Source organism: Pseudophryne corroboree, chromosome 1, assembly GCF_028390025.1.
Source record: "Pseudophryne corroboree isolate aPseCor3 chromosome 1, aPseCor3.hap2, whole genome shotgun sequence".
In the NCBI taxonomy this organism is placed as follows: domain Eukaryota; kingdom Metazoa; phylum Chordata; class Amphibia; order Anura; family Myobatrachidae; genus Pseudophryne; species Pseudophryne corroboree.
In genome coordinates, this window is record NC_086444.1 from 367,538,383 (window position 1) to 367,557,330 (window position 18,948).

An 18,948-nucleotide genomic window follows, 5' to 3' on the forward strand; every position below is an offset into this window, starting at 1 on the left:
GCAGAATGTGCCCGCTGAATAGTGCTACAAATCCAGCGCGCAATAGGCTGCTCAGAAGCAGGAGCACCCAGCTTGTTGGGTGCCATCAGGATAAACAGCGAGTCAGTTTTCCTGACTCCAGTCGTCCTGGAAAAATAAATTTTCAGGGCCCTGACTACGTCCAGCAACTTGGAATCATCCAAGTCCCTAGTAGCCGCAGGCACCACAATAGGTTGGTTCAAGTGAAAACCTGAGACCACCTTCGGGAGAAACTGAGGACGAGTCCTCAACTCTGCCTTATCCATATGGAAAATCAGATAAGGGCTTTTACATGACAAAGCCGCCAATTCTGACACACGCCTGGCCAAGGCCAAGGCCAACAGCATGACCACTTTCCACGTGAGATACTTTAGCTCCATGGTTTTAAGTGGCTCAACCAATGCGACTTTAGGAAATCCAACACCAAGTTGAGATCCAAAAAGTGCCACAGGAGGCACAAAAGGAGGCTGAATATGTAGTACTCCTTTACCCAAAGTCTGAACTTCAGGCAGTGAAGCCAGTTCTTTCTGGAACAAAATCGACAGAGCCGAAATCTGGACCTTGATGGACCCCAATTTGAGTCCCAACGTCACCCCTGCTTGCAGGAAGTGCAGGAATTGACATAGTTGAAATTCCTCCGTCGGGGCCTTCATGGCCCCCACCAAGCAACAAATTTTCGCCAAACGCGGTGATAATGTCTTGCGGTGACATCCTTCCTGGCTATGATCAGGGTAGGGATGACTTCCTTCGGAATACCCTTTTCCTTTAGGATCCGGTGTTCTACCGCCATGCCGTCAAACGCAGCCGCGGTAAGTCTTGGAACAGACAGGGTCCCTGCTGCAGCAGGTCTCGTCTGAGCGGCAGAGGCCAAGGGTCCTCTGCCAGCATCTCTTGAAGTTCCGGGTATCAATCTTCATGGCCAATCCGGAACCACGAGTATGGTTTTCACTCCTCGCCTTCTTATTATTCTCAGTACCTTGGGTATGAGAGGTAGAGGAGGAGACACATAAACCGACTGGTACACCCACGGTGTCACTAGAGCGTCCCCAGCGATCGCCTGAGGGTCCCTTGACCTGGCGCAATATCTTTTCAACCTCTTGTTGAGGCGGGACGCCATCATGTCCACCCGTGGTCATTCCCAACGGTTTACCCGCATTTGGAAAACTTCTGGATGAAGTCCCCATTCTCCTGGGTGTAGGTCGCCCATCGGAGAATTCTTGTGGCTTCTGCCATCGCCATCCTGCTTCTTGTGCCGCCCTGTCTGTTTACATGGGCGACCGCCGTGATATCGTCTGATTGGATCAGTACCGGCTGGTTCTGAAGCAAGGGCCTTGCTTGGCTTAGGGCATTGTAAATGGCCCTTAGCTGCAGAATATTTATGTGAAGCGAAATCTCCTTGGAAATTTCTTTCCTGTGTGACTGCACCCCAGTCCCGAAGGCTGGCATCCGTGGTCACCAGGACCCAGTCCTGTATTCCGAATCTGCGGCCCTCTAGTAGATGAGCCCTCTGCAGCCACCACAGCAGCGACACCCTGTTTCTTGCTGACAGGGTTATCCGCTGTTGTATCTGTAGATGGGACCCGGACCATTAGTCCCCCAGGTCCCACTGGAACGTCCTTGCGTGGAGCCTTCCGAATGGAATTATGCTTCGTACGAAGCTACCATTTTTCCCAGGACTCGTGTGCATTGATGTACCGACACCTGTCCTGGTTTTAGGATGTCTCTGACTAGAGATGACAACTCCTCGGCTTTTTCCACTGGAAGAAAACTCTTTTCTGGTCTGTTCAGAAACATTCCCAGGAACAGAAGACGTGTCGTCGGGACCAGCTGTGACTTTGGAATATTGAGAATCCAGTCGTGCTGTTGTAGCACATCCCGAGAGAGTGCTACCCCCAACTGTTCTTTGGACCTCGCCTTTATCAGGAGATCGTCCAAGTACGGGATAATAAAAACTTCCTTCTTGCGAATGAGTATCATCATTTCGGCCATTACCTTGGTAAAGACCTTCGGTGCCGTGGACAAGTCCAACAGCAGCGTCTGGAACCGATAGTGACAGTCCTGTACCACACATCTGAGGTACTCCTGGTGAGGAGGGTAAATGGGGACATGCAGGTACGCATCCTTGATGTCCAGGGAGACCCTGTAATCCCCCTCGTCCAGGCTCGTAATAACCGCCCTGAGCAATTCCATCTTGAACTTGAATCTTCTGATATAAAAAATTCAAGTATTTTAATTTTAAGATGGGTCTCACCGAACCGTTCTGTTTCGGTACCACAACCATTGTGGAATAGTAACCCCTTCCTTGCTGAAGGAGGGGCACCTTGACAATCACTTGTTGTGATTATAGTGTTGAATAGCCATCAACACCGCCTCTCTGGCAGAGGGAGGTGTCGGTAAGGCAGATTTTAGGAAACAGCGGGGGGAAGAACGTCTAGAACTCCAGCCTGTACCCCTGAGATACTACTTGAAGGACTCAGGGATCCATGTGAGAGAGCCCACTGGGCGCTGAAATTTCTGAGACGGGCCCCCACCGTACCCGGGTCCGCCTGAGGAGCCCCAGCGTCATGCTGTGGGCTTACCGGACGCAGGGAGGACTTCTGCTCTTGGGAACTAGCTGTGTGCTGCAGCTTTTTCCTCTACCTTTGCCTCTCGGCAAAAAGGATGAGCCTCTAGCCCTCTTGCTTTTCTGGGGCCGAAAGGACTGTACTTGATGATACGGTGCTTTCTTTTGTTGTGGGGTAACCTGTGGCAACAAAGTCGATTTCCCAGCAGTAGCTGTGGAAACGAGGTCTGAAAAAACCATCCCCCAACAGTTTTACCCCCTTATAGGCAAAATTCCATGTGCCGATTCAAGTCGGCATCGCCTGACCATTGCCGAGTCCATAACCCCCGTCTGGCGGCAATGGACCTAGCGCTTATTTTTGATGCCAGCCGGCCAATATCCCTCTGTGCATCACGCATGTATAAGACCACGTCTTTTGTATGCTCTATTGTCAGCAAAATATTGTCCCTATCCATAGTTATTTTCCGACAGGGAATCTGACCACGCAGCGGAAGCACTGCACAACCATGCCGAAGCAATGGCTGGTCGCAATATAATGCCCCAGTGTGTGACTATATCTTTTAGGGTAACCTCCTGCTTTCTATCAGCAGGTTCCTTCAGGGCGGCCGTATCCGGAGACGGTAGTGCCACCTTTTCTGATAAGCGTGTAAGCGCTGTATCTACCCTATGGGGTGTTTCAATTTCTTACCGGGGGAAGACCACGCTTCCTCACACACCTCATTTAATTTCTCAGATGCAGGAAAAACTACTACTAGTTTTCTCTCACCAAACACAATACCCTTTTATGTGGTACCTGGGGTATTATCAAAAATGTGTAATACATTTTTCATTGCCTCAATCATGTAACGGGTGGACCTATTTGGAGGGTACACTAGTCTCATCGTCGTCGACACTGGAGTCGGTATCCGTGTCGACATCTGTGTCTGCCATCTGAGGTAGTGGGCGTTTTTAGAGCCCCCCATGACATTTGAGACGCTGGAACAGGCCCAAGCTGAGTAGCCGGCTGTTCTGTGTCGTCGACCTTTTGTGTAAGGAGTTGACACTTTCACGTAATCCTTCCATAAGTCCAACCACACCGGTGTCGACCCCGCAGGGGGTGACAACATATTTACAGGCACTCGCTCCGCCTCCACATCATTATCCTCCACATAGATGTCGACACAGCCGTACCGACACACAGCACACACACAGGGAATGCTCTGACAGAGGACAGGACCCCACAAAGCCCTTTGGGGAGACAGAGGGAGAGTATGCCAGCACACACCAGGGCGCTATATGTCACAGGGATATCACCTACAAAAGTGTTTTCCCTTATAGCTGCATATATATATTGTATACTGCGCCTAAAATGTGCCCCCCCTCTCTTTTTAACCCTTTCTTGTAGTGTATTAACTGCAGGGGAGAGCCAGGGAGCTTCCCTCCAACGGAGCTGTGAGGGAAAAATGGCGCCAGTGTGCTGGAGATAGCTCCGCCCCTTTTTCGCGGACTTTTCTCCCGCATTTTTATGGATTCTGGCAGGGGTTAAAAAGCACCTATATAGCCTCTGGGGCTATATATGGTGCCAGTTTGCCAGCCAAGGTGTCAGTATTGCTGCTCAGGGCGCCCCCCCCCCAGCGCCCTGCACCCATCAGTGACCGCAGTGTGAGGTGTGCATGAGGAGCAATGGCGCACAGCTGCAGTGCTGTGCGCTACCTTGATGAAGACTGATGTTTTCTGCCGCCGATTTCAGGAACAACTTCTTGCTTCTGGCTCTGTAAGGGGGCCGGCGGCGCGGCTCTGGGACCGGACTCCGAGGCTGGGCCTGTGTTCGATCCCTCTGGAGCTAATGGTGTCCAGTAGCCTAAGAAGCCCAAGCTGGCTGCAAGCAGGCAGGTTCGCTTCTTCTCCCCTTAGTCCCTCGTAGCAGTGAGCCTGTTGCCAGCAGGTCTCACTGAAAATAAAAAACCTAAAACTAACTTTCTATCTAAGAAGCTCAGGAGAGCCCCCTAGTTTGCACCCAGCTCGTCCGGGCACAAAGATCTAACTGAGGCTTGGAGGAGGGTCATAGGGGGAGGAGCCAGTGCACACCAGGTAGTCCTAAAGCTTTCTATTTGTGCCCAGTCTCCTGCGGAGCCGCTATTCCCCATGGTCCTTACGGAGTCTCCAGCATCCACTAGGACGTCAGAGAAATAAAATATACATCACAATATTAGATGGCACTACAGTCGTTGTAAGATTAGTTCTGTTGAGCAATAAGAGACGTCCACATGAGTTAAGCCGTGGGCAAATGCTAGTATTACACGTTGTTAAGGTATAGGTGCTTTTACATTGCTAATAACGTAACTTTTCAAATTAGACAATCTTTGTTTCAGCTGAAAAATTCAGATAGTTCCTAATTTCTGTTCTTTAATGTAAACTGTCGGAAATCAGAGGTAATTAATGGTTATAAAAAGTGTATTTTATTTATGTTCTTATTCAAAGTATAAAACATTACAATATGGGGGCTGAGCTGAATAATGAGAAAGATCCTCACCTCCAGCATCGTGCTTCAGCGCGGTATCCCCTCACGTTGTTGTCACCCCCAATCAAGTAGACAAAGTTATTGAGCACTGCGATGCCTTGATTAGACATGCGAGGCGCTTGAGGTGCTGTTAGTGGCCTCCACTCGCCAGTTAAAGGATTCAAATATTTGGCCTGATCACTGAGTACTGTATAAGGGGCAGAGTACATTCCACCAAAGCCGACCACGCAGTTGAACTCGGAACGCAATTGTGTGTGGGGCCCCTGAAGCACTGGCTGCATAATTTCATTCTTATGATATTCCAGAGCATTGGATACAGTGACTTTCAGAGGACATGGCCCCAGTTTATCATGTAGTCTCTGTAGAACCGACAACTCCATTAGGGGAAAGCGCACGGTTTCTAGTAGCTTCGGAGATTCTGACAGGCTCACCTGATCCGTTTCAACCTGCTCGGAGGTGTAGTGATAAAGTAAGGCTCCTTCATAAACCTCATTTTCAGATCCCACCTGAAAGACAGATTTGTTTAACATATAGGGCCAGATTAATGACGCCCGAGATCGCCGGAGGTGCGAGATGCCAGCTGATCTCAGACGTTTTTTTAAAGGGGCAATCACAAGGCAAAACCATGCCTTATAAATGATTGCCTCTTTAAAAACAAAACATCCGCGATCAGCTGGCATCCCGCACCTCCGGTGATCTAGGGCGTCATTAAATCCAGCCACTAGGATCATATACTGTATGCTGTGAGTCACAGCCATTCAACCATTTTTCAGTGATAAAACTTCCTGACTCTCACTTCTCAAGCTTTACTCTTCTCTCTGCTGTGCCCATAATGCACTCACTGTTAGCATCTGTCAGTGGTGGTGCTCAACTGAAACCCTCTCTGTCTTTCCAAATGAATAACTATTGTATCAGTGGCAGCACCATGGTTGTTGACCATGAGGAGTGTGGCCTTGCGGAAGACCCATTTGCGTTCCTCGTGGAAAGCAACCTCCTTCCCCCATCGCGTCATTTTCCCCGTGACTTGTGCAGCGCAGCTCTAGCCGGGGGAGGGACTCCGGAGGGGTAACTATTGCAAAAATGTGTGCAGGGTGTGCTGTGTGGGCCCCCTGGACCCGCGTGCATCGCACACAATGCATCCATTATAGATACACCACTGCTTATGGACACACCTGCACTAGGATTAATTTGTTTCTCCGAAGACACACACAAACAAATATACAATGTTTTGGGGGTTTTTTTGCTCAGAAGCAAGTAATCCTACTAGTATGTTTTTGGAATGTGGGAGGAGACCGGAGCACTTAGATAAAAACCCACACAAAATGGTGACAAAATACAAACTCCTCCATAAGCCATGACCAGTAATTGAACTTATTACCTCAGTGCTGCGAGGTAGTAATGCTATCCACTACGCCATCCATGCTGCCTGTAATGCTGTAGCTTGTAGGTGGTGTTACCATATAAGAAAGCACTGGTCATTGGTCACAGCCATGTACTGGAAAAGAAGAAAGATCTTTATCTATCTTACCTCCAATTGGTTGCTGCTAAGCAGAGAATACACTTTCTCCAGAGGAAGCTGCCTATATATTTGGGTGCGTGAGAATGTGATAAAATTTTTAAGCACAAATGAGTCCAGTTGCTCACTAAGATGACTCAGGTGGAAGAGCTCAGCCAGCTTGTACACCTCCACAACATTTTCCTCATCCACCCACGAAATTAGGAAGTCACAGCAGTAATTAATGACTTCAGCAATCTGAAACAAAAAGCAGTTAATTTCAAAATGGATTTAAAGTACAGTGCAGCCGGAATGTATTCACAGCGCTTCTCTTTTTCCACATTTTGTTATGTTACAGCCTTATTCCAAAATGGAATAAATTAATTTTTCCCCTCAAAATTCTATACACAATACCCCATAATGACAACATAAAAAGTTTTTTTGTGATTTTTACAAATTTATTAAAAATAAAAAATGAAGTAATCACATGTACATAAGTATTCACAGCCTTTGCCATGAAGCTCAAAATTGAGCTCAGGTGCATCCTGTTTCCACTGATCATCCTTGAGATGTTCTTACAGCTTAATTGGAGTCCACCTGTGGTAAATTCAGTTGATTGGACATGATTTGGAAAGGCACACACCTGTCTATATAAAGGTTCCACACTTGACAGTGTATGTCAGGCACAAACCAAGCATGAAGTCAAAGGAACTGTCTGTAGACCTCCGAGACAGTAATGTCTCGAGGCACAAATCCGGGGAAGGGTACAGAAAATATCTGCTGCTTTGAAGGACCCAATGAGCACAGTGGCCTCCATCATCCGTAAATGGAAGTTCGGAACCACCAGGCCTCTTCCTAGAGCTGGACGGCCGTTTAAACTGAGCGATCGGGGAAGAAGGGCCCTAGTAAGGGAGGTGACCAAGAACCCAATGGTCACTCTGTCAGAGCTACAGAACTCCTCTCTGGAGAGAGGAGAACCTTCCAGAAGGACAACCATCTCTGCAGAAATCCACCAATCAGGCCTGTATGGTAGAGTGGCCAGACGGAAGCCACTACTTAGTCAAAAGCACATGGCAGCCCGCCTGGAGTTTGCCAAAATGCACCTGAAGGACTCTCAGACCATGAGAAACAAAATTCTCTGGTCTGATGAGACAAAGATTGAACTCTTTGGCGTGAATGCGAGGCGTAATGTTTGAAGGAAACCAGGCACCGCTCATCAGCAGGCCAATACCGTCCCTACAGTGAAGCATGGTGGTGGCAGCAGCATCATGCTGTGGGGATGTTTTTCAGTGACAGGAACTGGGAGACTAGTCAGGATAGAGGGAAAGATGAATGCAGCAATGTACAGAGACATCCTGGATGAAAACCTGCTCCAGAGCGCTCTTGACCTCAGACTGGGGTGACTGTTCATCTTTCAGCAGGACAACGACCCTAAACACACAGCCAAGATATCAAAGGAGTGGCTTCAGGCCCAGCCAGAGCCCAGACTTGAATCCGATTGAACATCTCTGGAGAAATCTGAAAATGGCTGTGCACCAACGCTTCCCATCCAACCTGATGGAGCTTGAGAGGTGCTGCAAAGAGTAATGGGCGAAACTACACAGAGACAGGTGTGCCAGGTTTGTGGCATAATATTCAAAAAGACTTGAAGCTGTGATTGCTGCCAAAAATGCATCAACAAAGTATTGACCAAAGGCTGTAAATACTTATGTAGATGTGATTTCTTAGTTTTTTATTTTTCATAAATTTGCAAAAATCTCCCAAAAACTTTTTTCACGTTGTCATTATGGGGTATTGTGTGTAGAATTTTGAGGGGAAAAATGAATTCATTCCATTTTGAAAAAAGGCTGTAACATAACAAAATGTGGAAAAAGTGAAGTGCTATGAATACTTTCCGCATGCACTGTATATTCAAAACATATTGCCTGACAGAAGCCCAGATTATTATATTTCGGAAAGAATTAATAAGCAACAAAAATACAGAACGGTGTTTAATCTGAATTAGGCACAGAGAAAATGTGACTGTCCATTTGCTATTGAGCTACATTTCTGCTTTTTTTGCCATCAGGAATTCATATACTTTGTACTAATTAAAATACAAAGCTCTGCCAATATATAACACAGGAATAGAAATCCAGTAGATGTTCTTTCCTTCTCTTTCCATCTCTCTCTTCCCCCATGTCTATTTATCTTATTAGCTTTTGATTTTACTATATAAATGATGTTTAGTTTCCCCCCCCCCCCCCCCCCATTTTCTATTTTATTTTTGCTATTGTATTTTTTGCGGGGACATCCTCACCTTTTCTCCTCTACAGATTTTTTTTTTATGCGGCTTGTGCATCACTGTGTGCCTTTTTCCTTTCTTTTATTCTGTTAAACAAAGTATAGGGTGGATCAGCACAGGATATTTCTCTTACTGCCTAATATGCCAGAGTGGCATGTATGGGCTATTGGAGGTATACGTAATCTATGATCAACTAGTTACAACTGTAAACACAATAATTGTCAAAATCGAGGCACTGGTAGTACACTCTAGCTTTAGATATAGACTACTACAATGGGACAGAAAATAATTCTCTTTGCTAGGGGCACTGTTACTTGTTATATAAAATATTGTTTTAGTTGAAACTGAACTTTTATGATTTGTTTAGAATAAATTAGTAGACAATAATAACTGCGCAACCTATGTGGTGCAGCCTATGAGAAAAGGAAAGTTCTTCACAAAAACCTTCACTAGACTTAAACCATCACGAAAATTTGTTTGTGGTTTATGATTTGTTTAGAGTAAAAATCGTAAAGGGTCGCGGAAAAATAAAATCAATTCATAACCACTTGTCTTGTGTATTATATTCCAAGAGATGTGAGAACACTTAAATATTACACACAAAAATACAAGGTTGTGTATATAGGAATTTTATATTCATGGTAATTAAGGAACAATAGCCTAACAAAAATCGTTAAAGCCACTGTAATGTATAATACATTTATTCTGGACCATAATGGCATATTTAAGAAGGGAATTTAATATTGTTTTCATTCCTATGTTTGGAGCTACAATCTAATACCAAAGTAAATATAATTGTGCTTCTACATAGTAGTTCAACTTCAAGGGCCCATATATCAGGGTACTCTCGGGCGCAAATCCTAATTTTCCCACTGTCTGGTTGGCGATAATCAAATTCCAACATGCTAGGAACCCTCAATTCATGGATCCCGACCAAAAAATTATCACATTTGGTGTAGCAGCAGATCGTGGAATAGGGCCGTAGGTGTATGTGCTGCATAAGTCCACTGTTTCTAAACACAATGGGCAATATTCAAAAGTTCCTTCCCCCTCGTTTGTGCCCGCCAGCAGCTATTCAATTGTTTCTCCTGACGGACGTGATATCATTATTTCAGTTCACTACCCCCGGGGGTAGCAAGCTGAAATGCACAAAGTGACCTGTTTGGGTCCCCAAACGGGACTTTTCGTAATTGCTCCCATTACTTTAGTTGGGTTTAGCCGCTTTACTCAGTTAAACTCGACTAATATGGGCGCGATATGTGCGATAACGGGGGTCAATTAAATATCTCTCCCTTCACCTTAGATGGGAGATCAGGCGCGATATATCAATTGAATGCATAAGTGTCAATGGATTATACAAAGTTAGTATCAATCCATCTATAGTCTTTGGTAATAATCCAACCACGGTTCACAATAAGCACCAAAAGAAACACAAGAGAATATATATAAAAGTGATATCAGAATATGCTATAAAGACTTCCGGTGGGTGTGCCTAACGCAGTGGCCGCTTCTTATTGCGGGCTCCCCGTTCCCCGGCACCTAACATCTTCCTGGGCCAACATCAACCCCCAAACCAGGTGACTATCTCCCTGAAGAGACAGGGATACTAGCGGGCAAGACGCGGCACCTCATGGTCAGCCCCCCGCATCGTAACAAGCCAGATAGTGTGCTGGCTCCCTGCTCCCGGTGGCCATCTTGGGACACGCGGAGCAGTGTTTCCTCCGTCCAGGTACCGTGTGCTCACTGCCTGGCTCGTGGCTCCCCTTCTCTGTGTGACTGGATGGCTGCATCCCAGCCATAATCTGTAGTGTGGGGTGCTCCTGGAGGATCCCTGTGTGCACTTCTCCGGATGGGCTGCTGAGCTGGGTAGCTCACACATAGCGCCCCCCCGCCATACAGCAGCAGCACTGCTCCATGTCAGTGTAATGTTCTCTCACTGACATATTGTCTCTCCTGACATCCTTTAACCTGCATGTCACCATCTTCTATGCTCTTCCATATGTAAACATATTACAGCAGCGTCTCACTTTTTCATCTCTATATAACCGCATTATGGAGAAATTTGTGGCTAAAACATCCAGAAATACTAAGGGCTCTCAGTCTCAGAAACAGAAGCCTCCTGAGATTGTGTCATCTCCCACCCCAGCCTCCCTCTCCAGAGAGGACTCATTGAACTCCATTGGTCCCCCTATCATGTGCTCTACTTTGGCTAAAAGGGCTAAGGAAATCTCAGACATTTTGTCTCCTTTACTGGATGCTAAATTAGCCCCCCTCACCGAGGCCGTGAACTCGGCTGCTGCACTTCTGAAGCAACACACTTCACGACTAATGGAGGCTGAAGATAGGTTATCGACCCTGGAAGATGAGTTGCAAGAGGGAAAGACCTTACTACACACTCAGGATGTCAATATGGTGGCATTTCAAGACAAATTGGAGGAACTTGAAAATCGGAATCGCCGGAATAATTTGCGCCTAATCAGTCTGCCGGAATCAGTGAGGCCTAAAGAGCTATTCTATATTGTTTCATCAAGCATTGGGGCTCCCGTCGACTGCCAGACCTCTTGAAGTTGAACGGACCCACCGTGATAAACAACCACAGCGCCCTCGTCCAGTCATTTTCCGTCTTCTAAATTATCTTGTCAAAGTACAGATATTGGATGCCTACCGCAAACTGAAAGATTTATGAATATAAGAATATGAGGGCACCCGCATACTTTTGTTTCAAGACTTTTAGTTTCAAGTATCCACTAAACACCGGGAATTCTCCCCGGTCTGCACCGAACTGTTCTCAAAGGGCATTCGATTTTCTCTCCTATACCCTGCTAAACTTTGTGTTCACCATGGCAGTATTACCTCCTTCTTTGAGACTCCTCAAGCTGCGAAGAACTTTGTCCTCCTTGAACTCTTCTTCTCCTCGATCTTCAAATGCTGACTCGGACTAATATCTAGTTCTGATAAGTATTGAAGCTGCCATTATTGCTTACCTTTGCTTATACTACGATGTTTAACTTTTTGATGTCAGGGAGACCTTGTGCCCTTTGCCGCAGACCAAGCTTTTTCTGCCTGCCTGGCAGGGCGGGGGCTTAGTTCTCCCTCTCCTTCTTTTCCATTTCTTCCTCATTTTCTTCTTTGCTTTTCTGTTTCTTCTTATCATATTGTGCTATTTAATTGGTTTAAATGGCCCTTCCGGCCGTCAGACTGGGTTCTTATAATGTTCAAAAAGATTGACAGGATATTTTTGCTGTGTTTTATTGTTTGATCCTCACATGTCCACATGTTATTTACTGATGTCATAGTTCATTTGGATACAAGGTACAAATGTCCTCATTGGCCTACTTGCTGGGATGGGCCGGGGACCTACATAGGTTTAATTTTTCTCCGTAAGCTTCCCAAACGAGGTATAGGATAATACTATGGCATCCTCATTAATTAACACTAACCCTGAGTACAAAAAAATCTATCAAATATGTATCCTGGAATGTGGAAGGGCTGAACACCCCCATTAAGCAAAAAAAAAAAAAGTATTGAGCTACCTGAAAAAACTCCACCCAGATGTTGTATTCCTAAAGGAAACACACTGGAGAGCCTCCAAACCTAATGTACTACGTGACACCCGAGTCCAGGGCTTTAAATCAGCTTCATATCATAGTAAATCCAGATGGGTCCTTATTATGTTTAGTTAATCTGTTCACTATGTTGTTCACAATGAATGGTGTGACCTGGTAGGTCGCTTCTTGTTTTTGAAGGTTGACATAGAGGGGGAACGGCATACATTAGTTTGCCTTGATGCCCCTACGGGCCCAAATGCCTCCTTTTTTCTGATGTGTATTCCAAACTGCAGGATAGGAGAGGGGGGGGGGGGACTGTGATTTTAGGTGGAGACCTGAATATAATTATGGACCCAGCACTGGATGTTTCCAGTGGTCCCAGGCATCTTAACAATACTCAATCCCATCCCCCGGTCTCCCTTCTCATTGACTCCCTCACCCTGATAGACCCTTGGAGATTCTTTCATCCTACATCCCGGGAATACACATTTTACTCCCACCCCCATAATTTCTTTTCCCGCTTAGATTATTGGCTAATATCCAGTTCCCTCCTACACAAGGTGGAACAGGTAGGCATAAAAAATCTCTTATTGTCGGACCACACCCCCATTGGAATGACTATCACCATGCTTAAACCTAAAACTTTTTCTTACAACTGGAAATTTCCTGATTATTTAGAGTCTACTGACGATTTTCTAACCCATTTAACACAATCTTTTTCTAATTACCACGCAGATAATAATATACATTGTCCGGATATTAATTTATTCTGGATGGCGTCTAGCCCGGTTTTAAGAGGCCATATTATTGCTTATGTTGCGGCTAAAAAGAAAAAACTCACTCAAAGATTCTACCAAGCCTCTACAGCTGTTTCTGTTGCGTACTCTGCATTACTAGCAGACCCCTCAGATTCCTCCCGCCTTTTATATAAACAAGCCATAGATCTGACAGTCTTTGCTTGGAAAGGGCCCAAATGAATCTTAATTACCTCAAAAACCGATACTTCCGATGGGGAAATAGAGCTGGGAGACTCCTGGCCAGTATGGTGTGTGCCTCAACGGCTGTGACCCCGATTCTGTCAATACAATCACATGATGGCACCCTTTCCATCTCTCAAACTATAATTAATTTGACTTTTTTGACTTATTTTGAATCCTTCTATAGTGCCCCCATAGATAACCCAATAGCAGGTATGGACTTTTTAACCCACCTAAACCTTCCAGTACTCAGTGCAGATGACAGGAAATTTTTGATGTCCCCAATCACAACACAAGAGGTGGAGATGGCAGTTAAGTCACTTCCTACAGGTAAATCCCCTGGACATGAAAGTCTGTCTGCTGCTTACTATAAATCACTATCAACACAAGTTTCTCATTCCTTTCTCAGCTATTTAATTCCATTCTTTCTGGTGGACCTATATCTTTACTGAATCAAGATTTCAAGATATTTACGAAGTTGCTTACCACCCGACTGCAACCCATATTGTATACCCTGATTCATCTTTCCCAAAAGGGATTTATGTGTCCTAGACACTCCGTCCGTAATATCTGGCTGCTATGACAGCGACGCACCATGCTGGCCTGGTGGATAACCTAGAAGTAAGTTGTGACGTCGATAAGGCGTTCGAACGGGTATCCTAGGCTCACCTTTCCCGAGTATTTCAGGTTCAGGGATTTGGCGCTCCCTTCCTTCAGGTATTCTCCACCCTTTATCATGACCCCAAAGCCTTTCTAACTGTTAATTGTACTAACACGTTGTTTTCAATTAGCCAGAGGCACGAGACAGGGTTGCCCTCTCTTCCCCCTCCTATTTCATCTCGCCACAGACTCTCTTTTACGGTATTTTAATAATGAATCTCTCTGGCAAGGGATACGGATCGGGGATACAGAAATGAAATTCTCAGCATTTGCCGATGACGTCCTTCTTTACTTCTCAAACCACTGGCAGATTTTGAGATGGTCACGGGGGTTTAAAATTAACTACCTTAAAACAGAAGCACTGGCCTTCTTCCCTGAGGGGAAAAGGCGGTGGCGGGACTCCTTCCCTTTTCAATGGGCGAAAGGTGACAGTTTCACTTACCTAGGCATAAAGATACCAACACCCATCGTGATTGTAATTACACCCCACTCCTGCAATGAACCCTTCTAGACTTACCAAAATGGGCTCAGCTCCCTCTGACCTATATTGGGCGTTCTCACCTTTTTAAAATGATCTGTTTCTGTCAGGAATTGACGTTCAGTGGCATCTCACTTACCAGTGCGCTGGTGTGCAGACCTCCAGAGGTCACGGCCCAGTCTGCAGATGCATGAATGCTCTGTCAGCGGGCACGGTGCCCATTGTCATGGTGTACCCCTGAAGTCCATCTAGTGTGTACCCACCATCTGTGCAGCATGGGCGCCGCCATGACACTTGTGGTCAGATGACCTGCAAACACCCAATCCTGTGCTGTGTCTGCACACATAATTCAAGCATCCAATGTCTGCTGACCAGCGGGTATAAATCCAGAACATCGGCTCAGTCTCATCACCTTGAACAACGTGGCACATCCAGTGTACAGCGTCTCCTGGCTCCAGTCTCCTGTGATTTCCTTGCTCCAGTGTATCTGTGGAATTACAGGCTCCAGCCAACCTGCTCTGCTACACCTCCTTCCACAGTCAGCTTCCACCTTGGCATGCAGTAAGAGACTCTCTCCAGGTGCTACTTACCATTCTCACCTGTGTGTTGTTTATCTGCATTCAGCACTGTGCTATTCCATCTGGCACTTAAAACAACCAGCTTGCAATTTACAAACTTTGTCCTGCTTTGGCCTTGCTTGGCTTTGTGGACTTGTGCATATATACACACTGTGTGAACTTATTGCTGTTGGTTTCCAGACCAATCTCCGGAGTTACTATTGCCTGTGTTCATTGTTATCAGCTGCATTACTATCGTCTGCATATTGGATCCTGTTACCATCGACTTCCAAGTCGACCATCGATGTTTGCCACTGCTTCCAGGCCGGTCATCACTGTTATTAACGTCACTGGTTTACAGAGCATCACCTGTGACTGTTGTTATACCCGTCAGCTTCTTTGCTCAAACCATCAGTATTGTTATTGTGCTTCAGTGACTGTTTCTGTGTGCTAAATAAATATCATAGCGCACATGCGCAGGAATCTTCTACAGCCTCGTTCCCTCCACCGCACCACCACTGACCCACTAGTGCCCCCTTTGGGTACAGACACAGTTACAGACCTGACAGTTTCCCCCCAGTTTTTGTATGTTCTTCAAATGCTTCCTGTTTACCCCTCTAAACATATGTTGTCAATTCTAAATAAGGCTCTTTCTAAATTAATTTGGGCGAACAAACATCCCAGGATCTCTCTTTTTAAATTGCAACAGAAACGTGAACCGGGAGGCCTTAACTTCCCTTGTTTGCAGTCCTTTGACATGCAGCTAATTATAGAGTGGCCTCCGATTGGATTGGATGCTTCTTGTGCCGCCCTGGCGGTTTACATGGGCGACCGCCGTGATGTTGTCTGACTGGATCAGTACTGATTGGTTTTGAAGCAGGGGCTCTGCTTGACTCAGGGCGTTGTAGATGGCCCTTAGTTCCAATATATTTATGTGTAGAGAAGTCTCCAGACTTGACCACTGTCCTTGGAAGTTTCTTCCCTGAGTGACTGCCCCCCATCCTCGGAGGCTTGCATCCGTGGTCACCAGGACCCAGTCCTGTATGCCGAACCTGCGTCCCTCGAGAAGATGAGCACTCTGCAGCCACCACAGAAGAGACACCCTGGCCCTTGGGGACAGGGTGGTCAACCGATGCATCTGAAGATGCGATCCGGACCATTTGTCCAACAGATCCCACTGAAAGATCCTTGCATGGAACCTGCCGAAGGGAATTGCTTCGTAAGAAGCCACCATCTTTCCCAGGACTCGCGTGCAGTGATGCACCGACACCTGTTTTGGTTTCAGGAGGTCCCTGACCAGAGATGACAATTCCTGGGCCTTCTCCGGGAGAAACACCTTCTTCTGATCTGTGTCCAGAATCATTCCCAGGAAAAGCAGACGCGTCGTAGGAATCAGCTGCGACTTTGGGATATTCAGAATCCAGCCGTGCTGTTGCAACACTTCCTGAGAGAGTGCTGCGCTGACCAACAACTGCTCTTTGGACCTCGCCTTTATGAGGAGATCGTCCAAGTACGGGATAATTATAACTCCCTTTCTTCGAAAGGAGTATCATCATTTCGGCCATTACCTTGGTAAATATTCTCGGAGCCGTGGAGAGACCAAACGGCAACGTCTGGAATTGGTAATGACAGTTCTGTACCACAAACCTGAGGTACTCCTGATGAGGTGGGTAAATGGGGACATGCAAGTAAGCATCCTTGATGTCCAGCGACACCATAAAATCCCCCTCTTCCAGGCTTGCAATAACCGCCCTGAGCGATTCCATTTTGAACTTGAACTTCTTTATATAAGTGTTCAAGGATTTTAAATTCAGGATGGGTCTCACCGAACCGCCCGGTTTCGGTACCACAAACATTGTGGAATAGTAACCCCTGCCCTGTTTAAGGAGGGGGACCTTGATTATCACCTGCTGGAGGTACAGCTTGTGAATTGCCGCCAGTACTACCTCCCTTTCCCTGGGAGCAGCTGGCAAGGCTGATTTGAGGTAACGGCGAGGGGGAGTCGCCTCGTACTCCAGCTTGTATACCTGAGATACAATTTGTACAGCCCAGAGATCCACTTGTGAGCGAACCCACTGGTTGCTGAAGTTTCGGAGACGCGCCCCCACCGCACCTGGCTCCGCCTGTGGAGCCCCAACGTCATGCGGTGGACTTAGTGGAAGCAGGGGAGGATTTTTGTTCCTGGGAACTGGCTGCCTGGTGCAGCTTCTTTCCTCTACCCTTGCCTCTGGCCAGAAAGGATGCTCCTCTGACCCGCTTGCCTTTCTGAGGCCGAAAGGACTGCATTTGATAATACGGTGCTTTCTTAGGCTGTGAGGGAACCTGAGGTAAAAAAGTCGACTTCCCAGCAGTTGCTGTGGATACGAGGTCCGAGAGACCGTCCCCAAATAATTCCTCACCCTTATAAGGCAAAACCTCCATGTGTTTTTTAGAATCAGCATCACCTGTCCACTGCAGAGTCCATAATACTCTCCTGGCAGAAATGGACATTGCATTAATTCTAGATGCCAGCAGGCAAATGTCCCTCTGTGCATCCCGCATATATAAGACAACGTCTTTTATATGTTCGACGGTTAGCAAAATAGTATCCCTGTCGAGGGAATCAATGTTGTCTGACAGGGTATCAGTCCATGCTGCTGCAGCACTACACATCCAGGCTGAAGCAATAGCAGGTCTCAGTAGAGTACCAGAGTGTGTATACACAGACTTCAGGATAGCTTCCTGCTTTCTATCCGCAGGATCCTTTAGGGCGGCCGTATCCTGAGAGGGCAGTGCCACCCTTTTAGATAAGCGTGTTAGCGCCTTGTCCACCCTAGGGGATGTTTCCCAACGTAACCTATCCGTTGGCGGGAAAGGGTACGCCATCAGTAACCTCTTAGAAATCACTAGTTTCTTATCAGGGGAACTCCACGCTTCTTCACACAAATCATTTAATTCATCAGATGGGGGAAAAGTCACTGGCTGCTTTTTCTCCCCAAACATAATACCCCTTTTGGTGGTAACCGGGTTAATATCAGAAATGTGCAATACATCTTTCATTGCAGTAATCATGCATCGGATGGCTTTTGTAGACTGTACATTTGTCTCATCCTCATCTACACTGGAGTCAGACTCCGTATTGACATCTGTCTCTACCATCAGAGCTAGCGGGCGTTTATGAGCCCCTGACGGCTTCTGAGTCGCCTGGGCAGGCGCGGGCTGAGAACCCGGCTGTCCCAAGGCTGCTGCGTCATCGAACCTTTTATGTAAGGAGTTGACACTGTCGGTTAAGACCTTCCACATATCCATCCAATCAGGTGTCGGCCCCGTCGGGGGCGACACCACATGTATCTGCCCCTGCTCCGCCTCCACGTAACCCTCCTCATCAAACATGTCGACACAGCCGTACCGACACACCGCACACACACAGGGAATGCTCAGACTGAGGACAGGACCCCACAAAGTCCTTTGGGGAGACAGAGAGAGAGTATGCCAGCACACACCACAGCGCTATATAACACAGGGATTTACACTGCTAATAAGTGATTTTCCCAATAGCTGCTTGTTTGTATCGATTTGCGCCTAAATTTATGTGCCCCCCTCTCATTTTAACCCGTCTTGTACCTGGATACTGCAGGGGAGAGCCTGGGGAGCGTGCTTCCAGCGGAGCTGTGAAGGGAAAATGGCGCTGGTGTGCTGAGGAAGAAGGCCCCGCCCCCTCAGCGGCGGGCTTCTGTCCCGCGTTTTCTGTAACTTAATGGCTGTTTTTTTTTACACATATACAGTTAACTGACTGTATTATGTGTATTTTATGCCAAAAGGTAATATAATTGCTGCCCAGGGCGCCCCCTCCCCAGCGCCCTGCACCCTACAGTGACCGGAGTGTGTG

The 18,948-nt window shown here is 46.7% G+C and overlaps 1 protein-coding gene across 10 annotated transcripts in view; it reads right to left on the bottom strand.

Annotated features, from left to right (window-relative positions):
• Window positions 1-18,948, bottom strand: part of KLHL22 (kelch like family member 22) — a 181,668-nt gene that overhangs the window by 45,809 nt on the left and 116,911 nt on the right. For 9 of the 10 annotated variants that reach the window (XM_063913022.1, XM_063913024.1, XM_063913021.1 and 6 more), the window contains 2 exons: window positions 6,610-6,834; window positions 5,094-5,587 (listed from right to left, as the gene is read on the bottom strand). In XM_063913022.1, the coding sequence (XP_063769092.1) occupies window positions 5,094-5,587; window positions 6,610-6,834 (719 nt within the window). Of the gene's footprint in view, window positions 1-5,093; window positions 5,588-6,609; window positions 6,835-8,875; window positions 8,947-18,948 lie in introns of all 10 variants that reach the window. The other variant, XM_063913030.1, reaches the window with a different exon arrangement.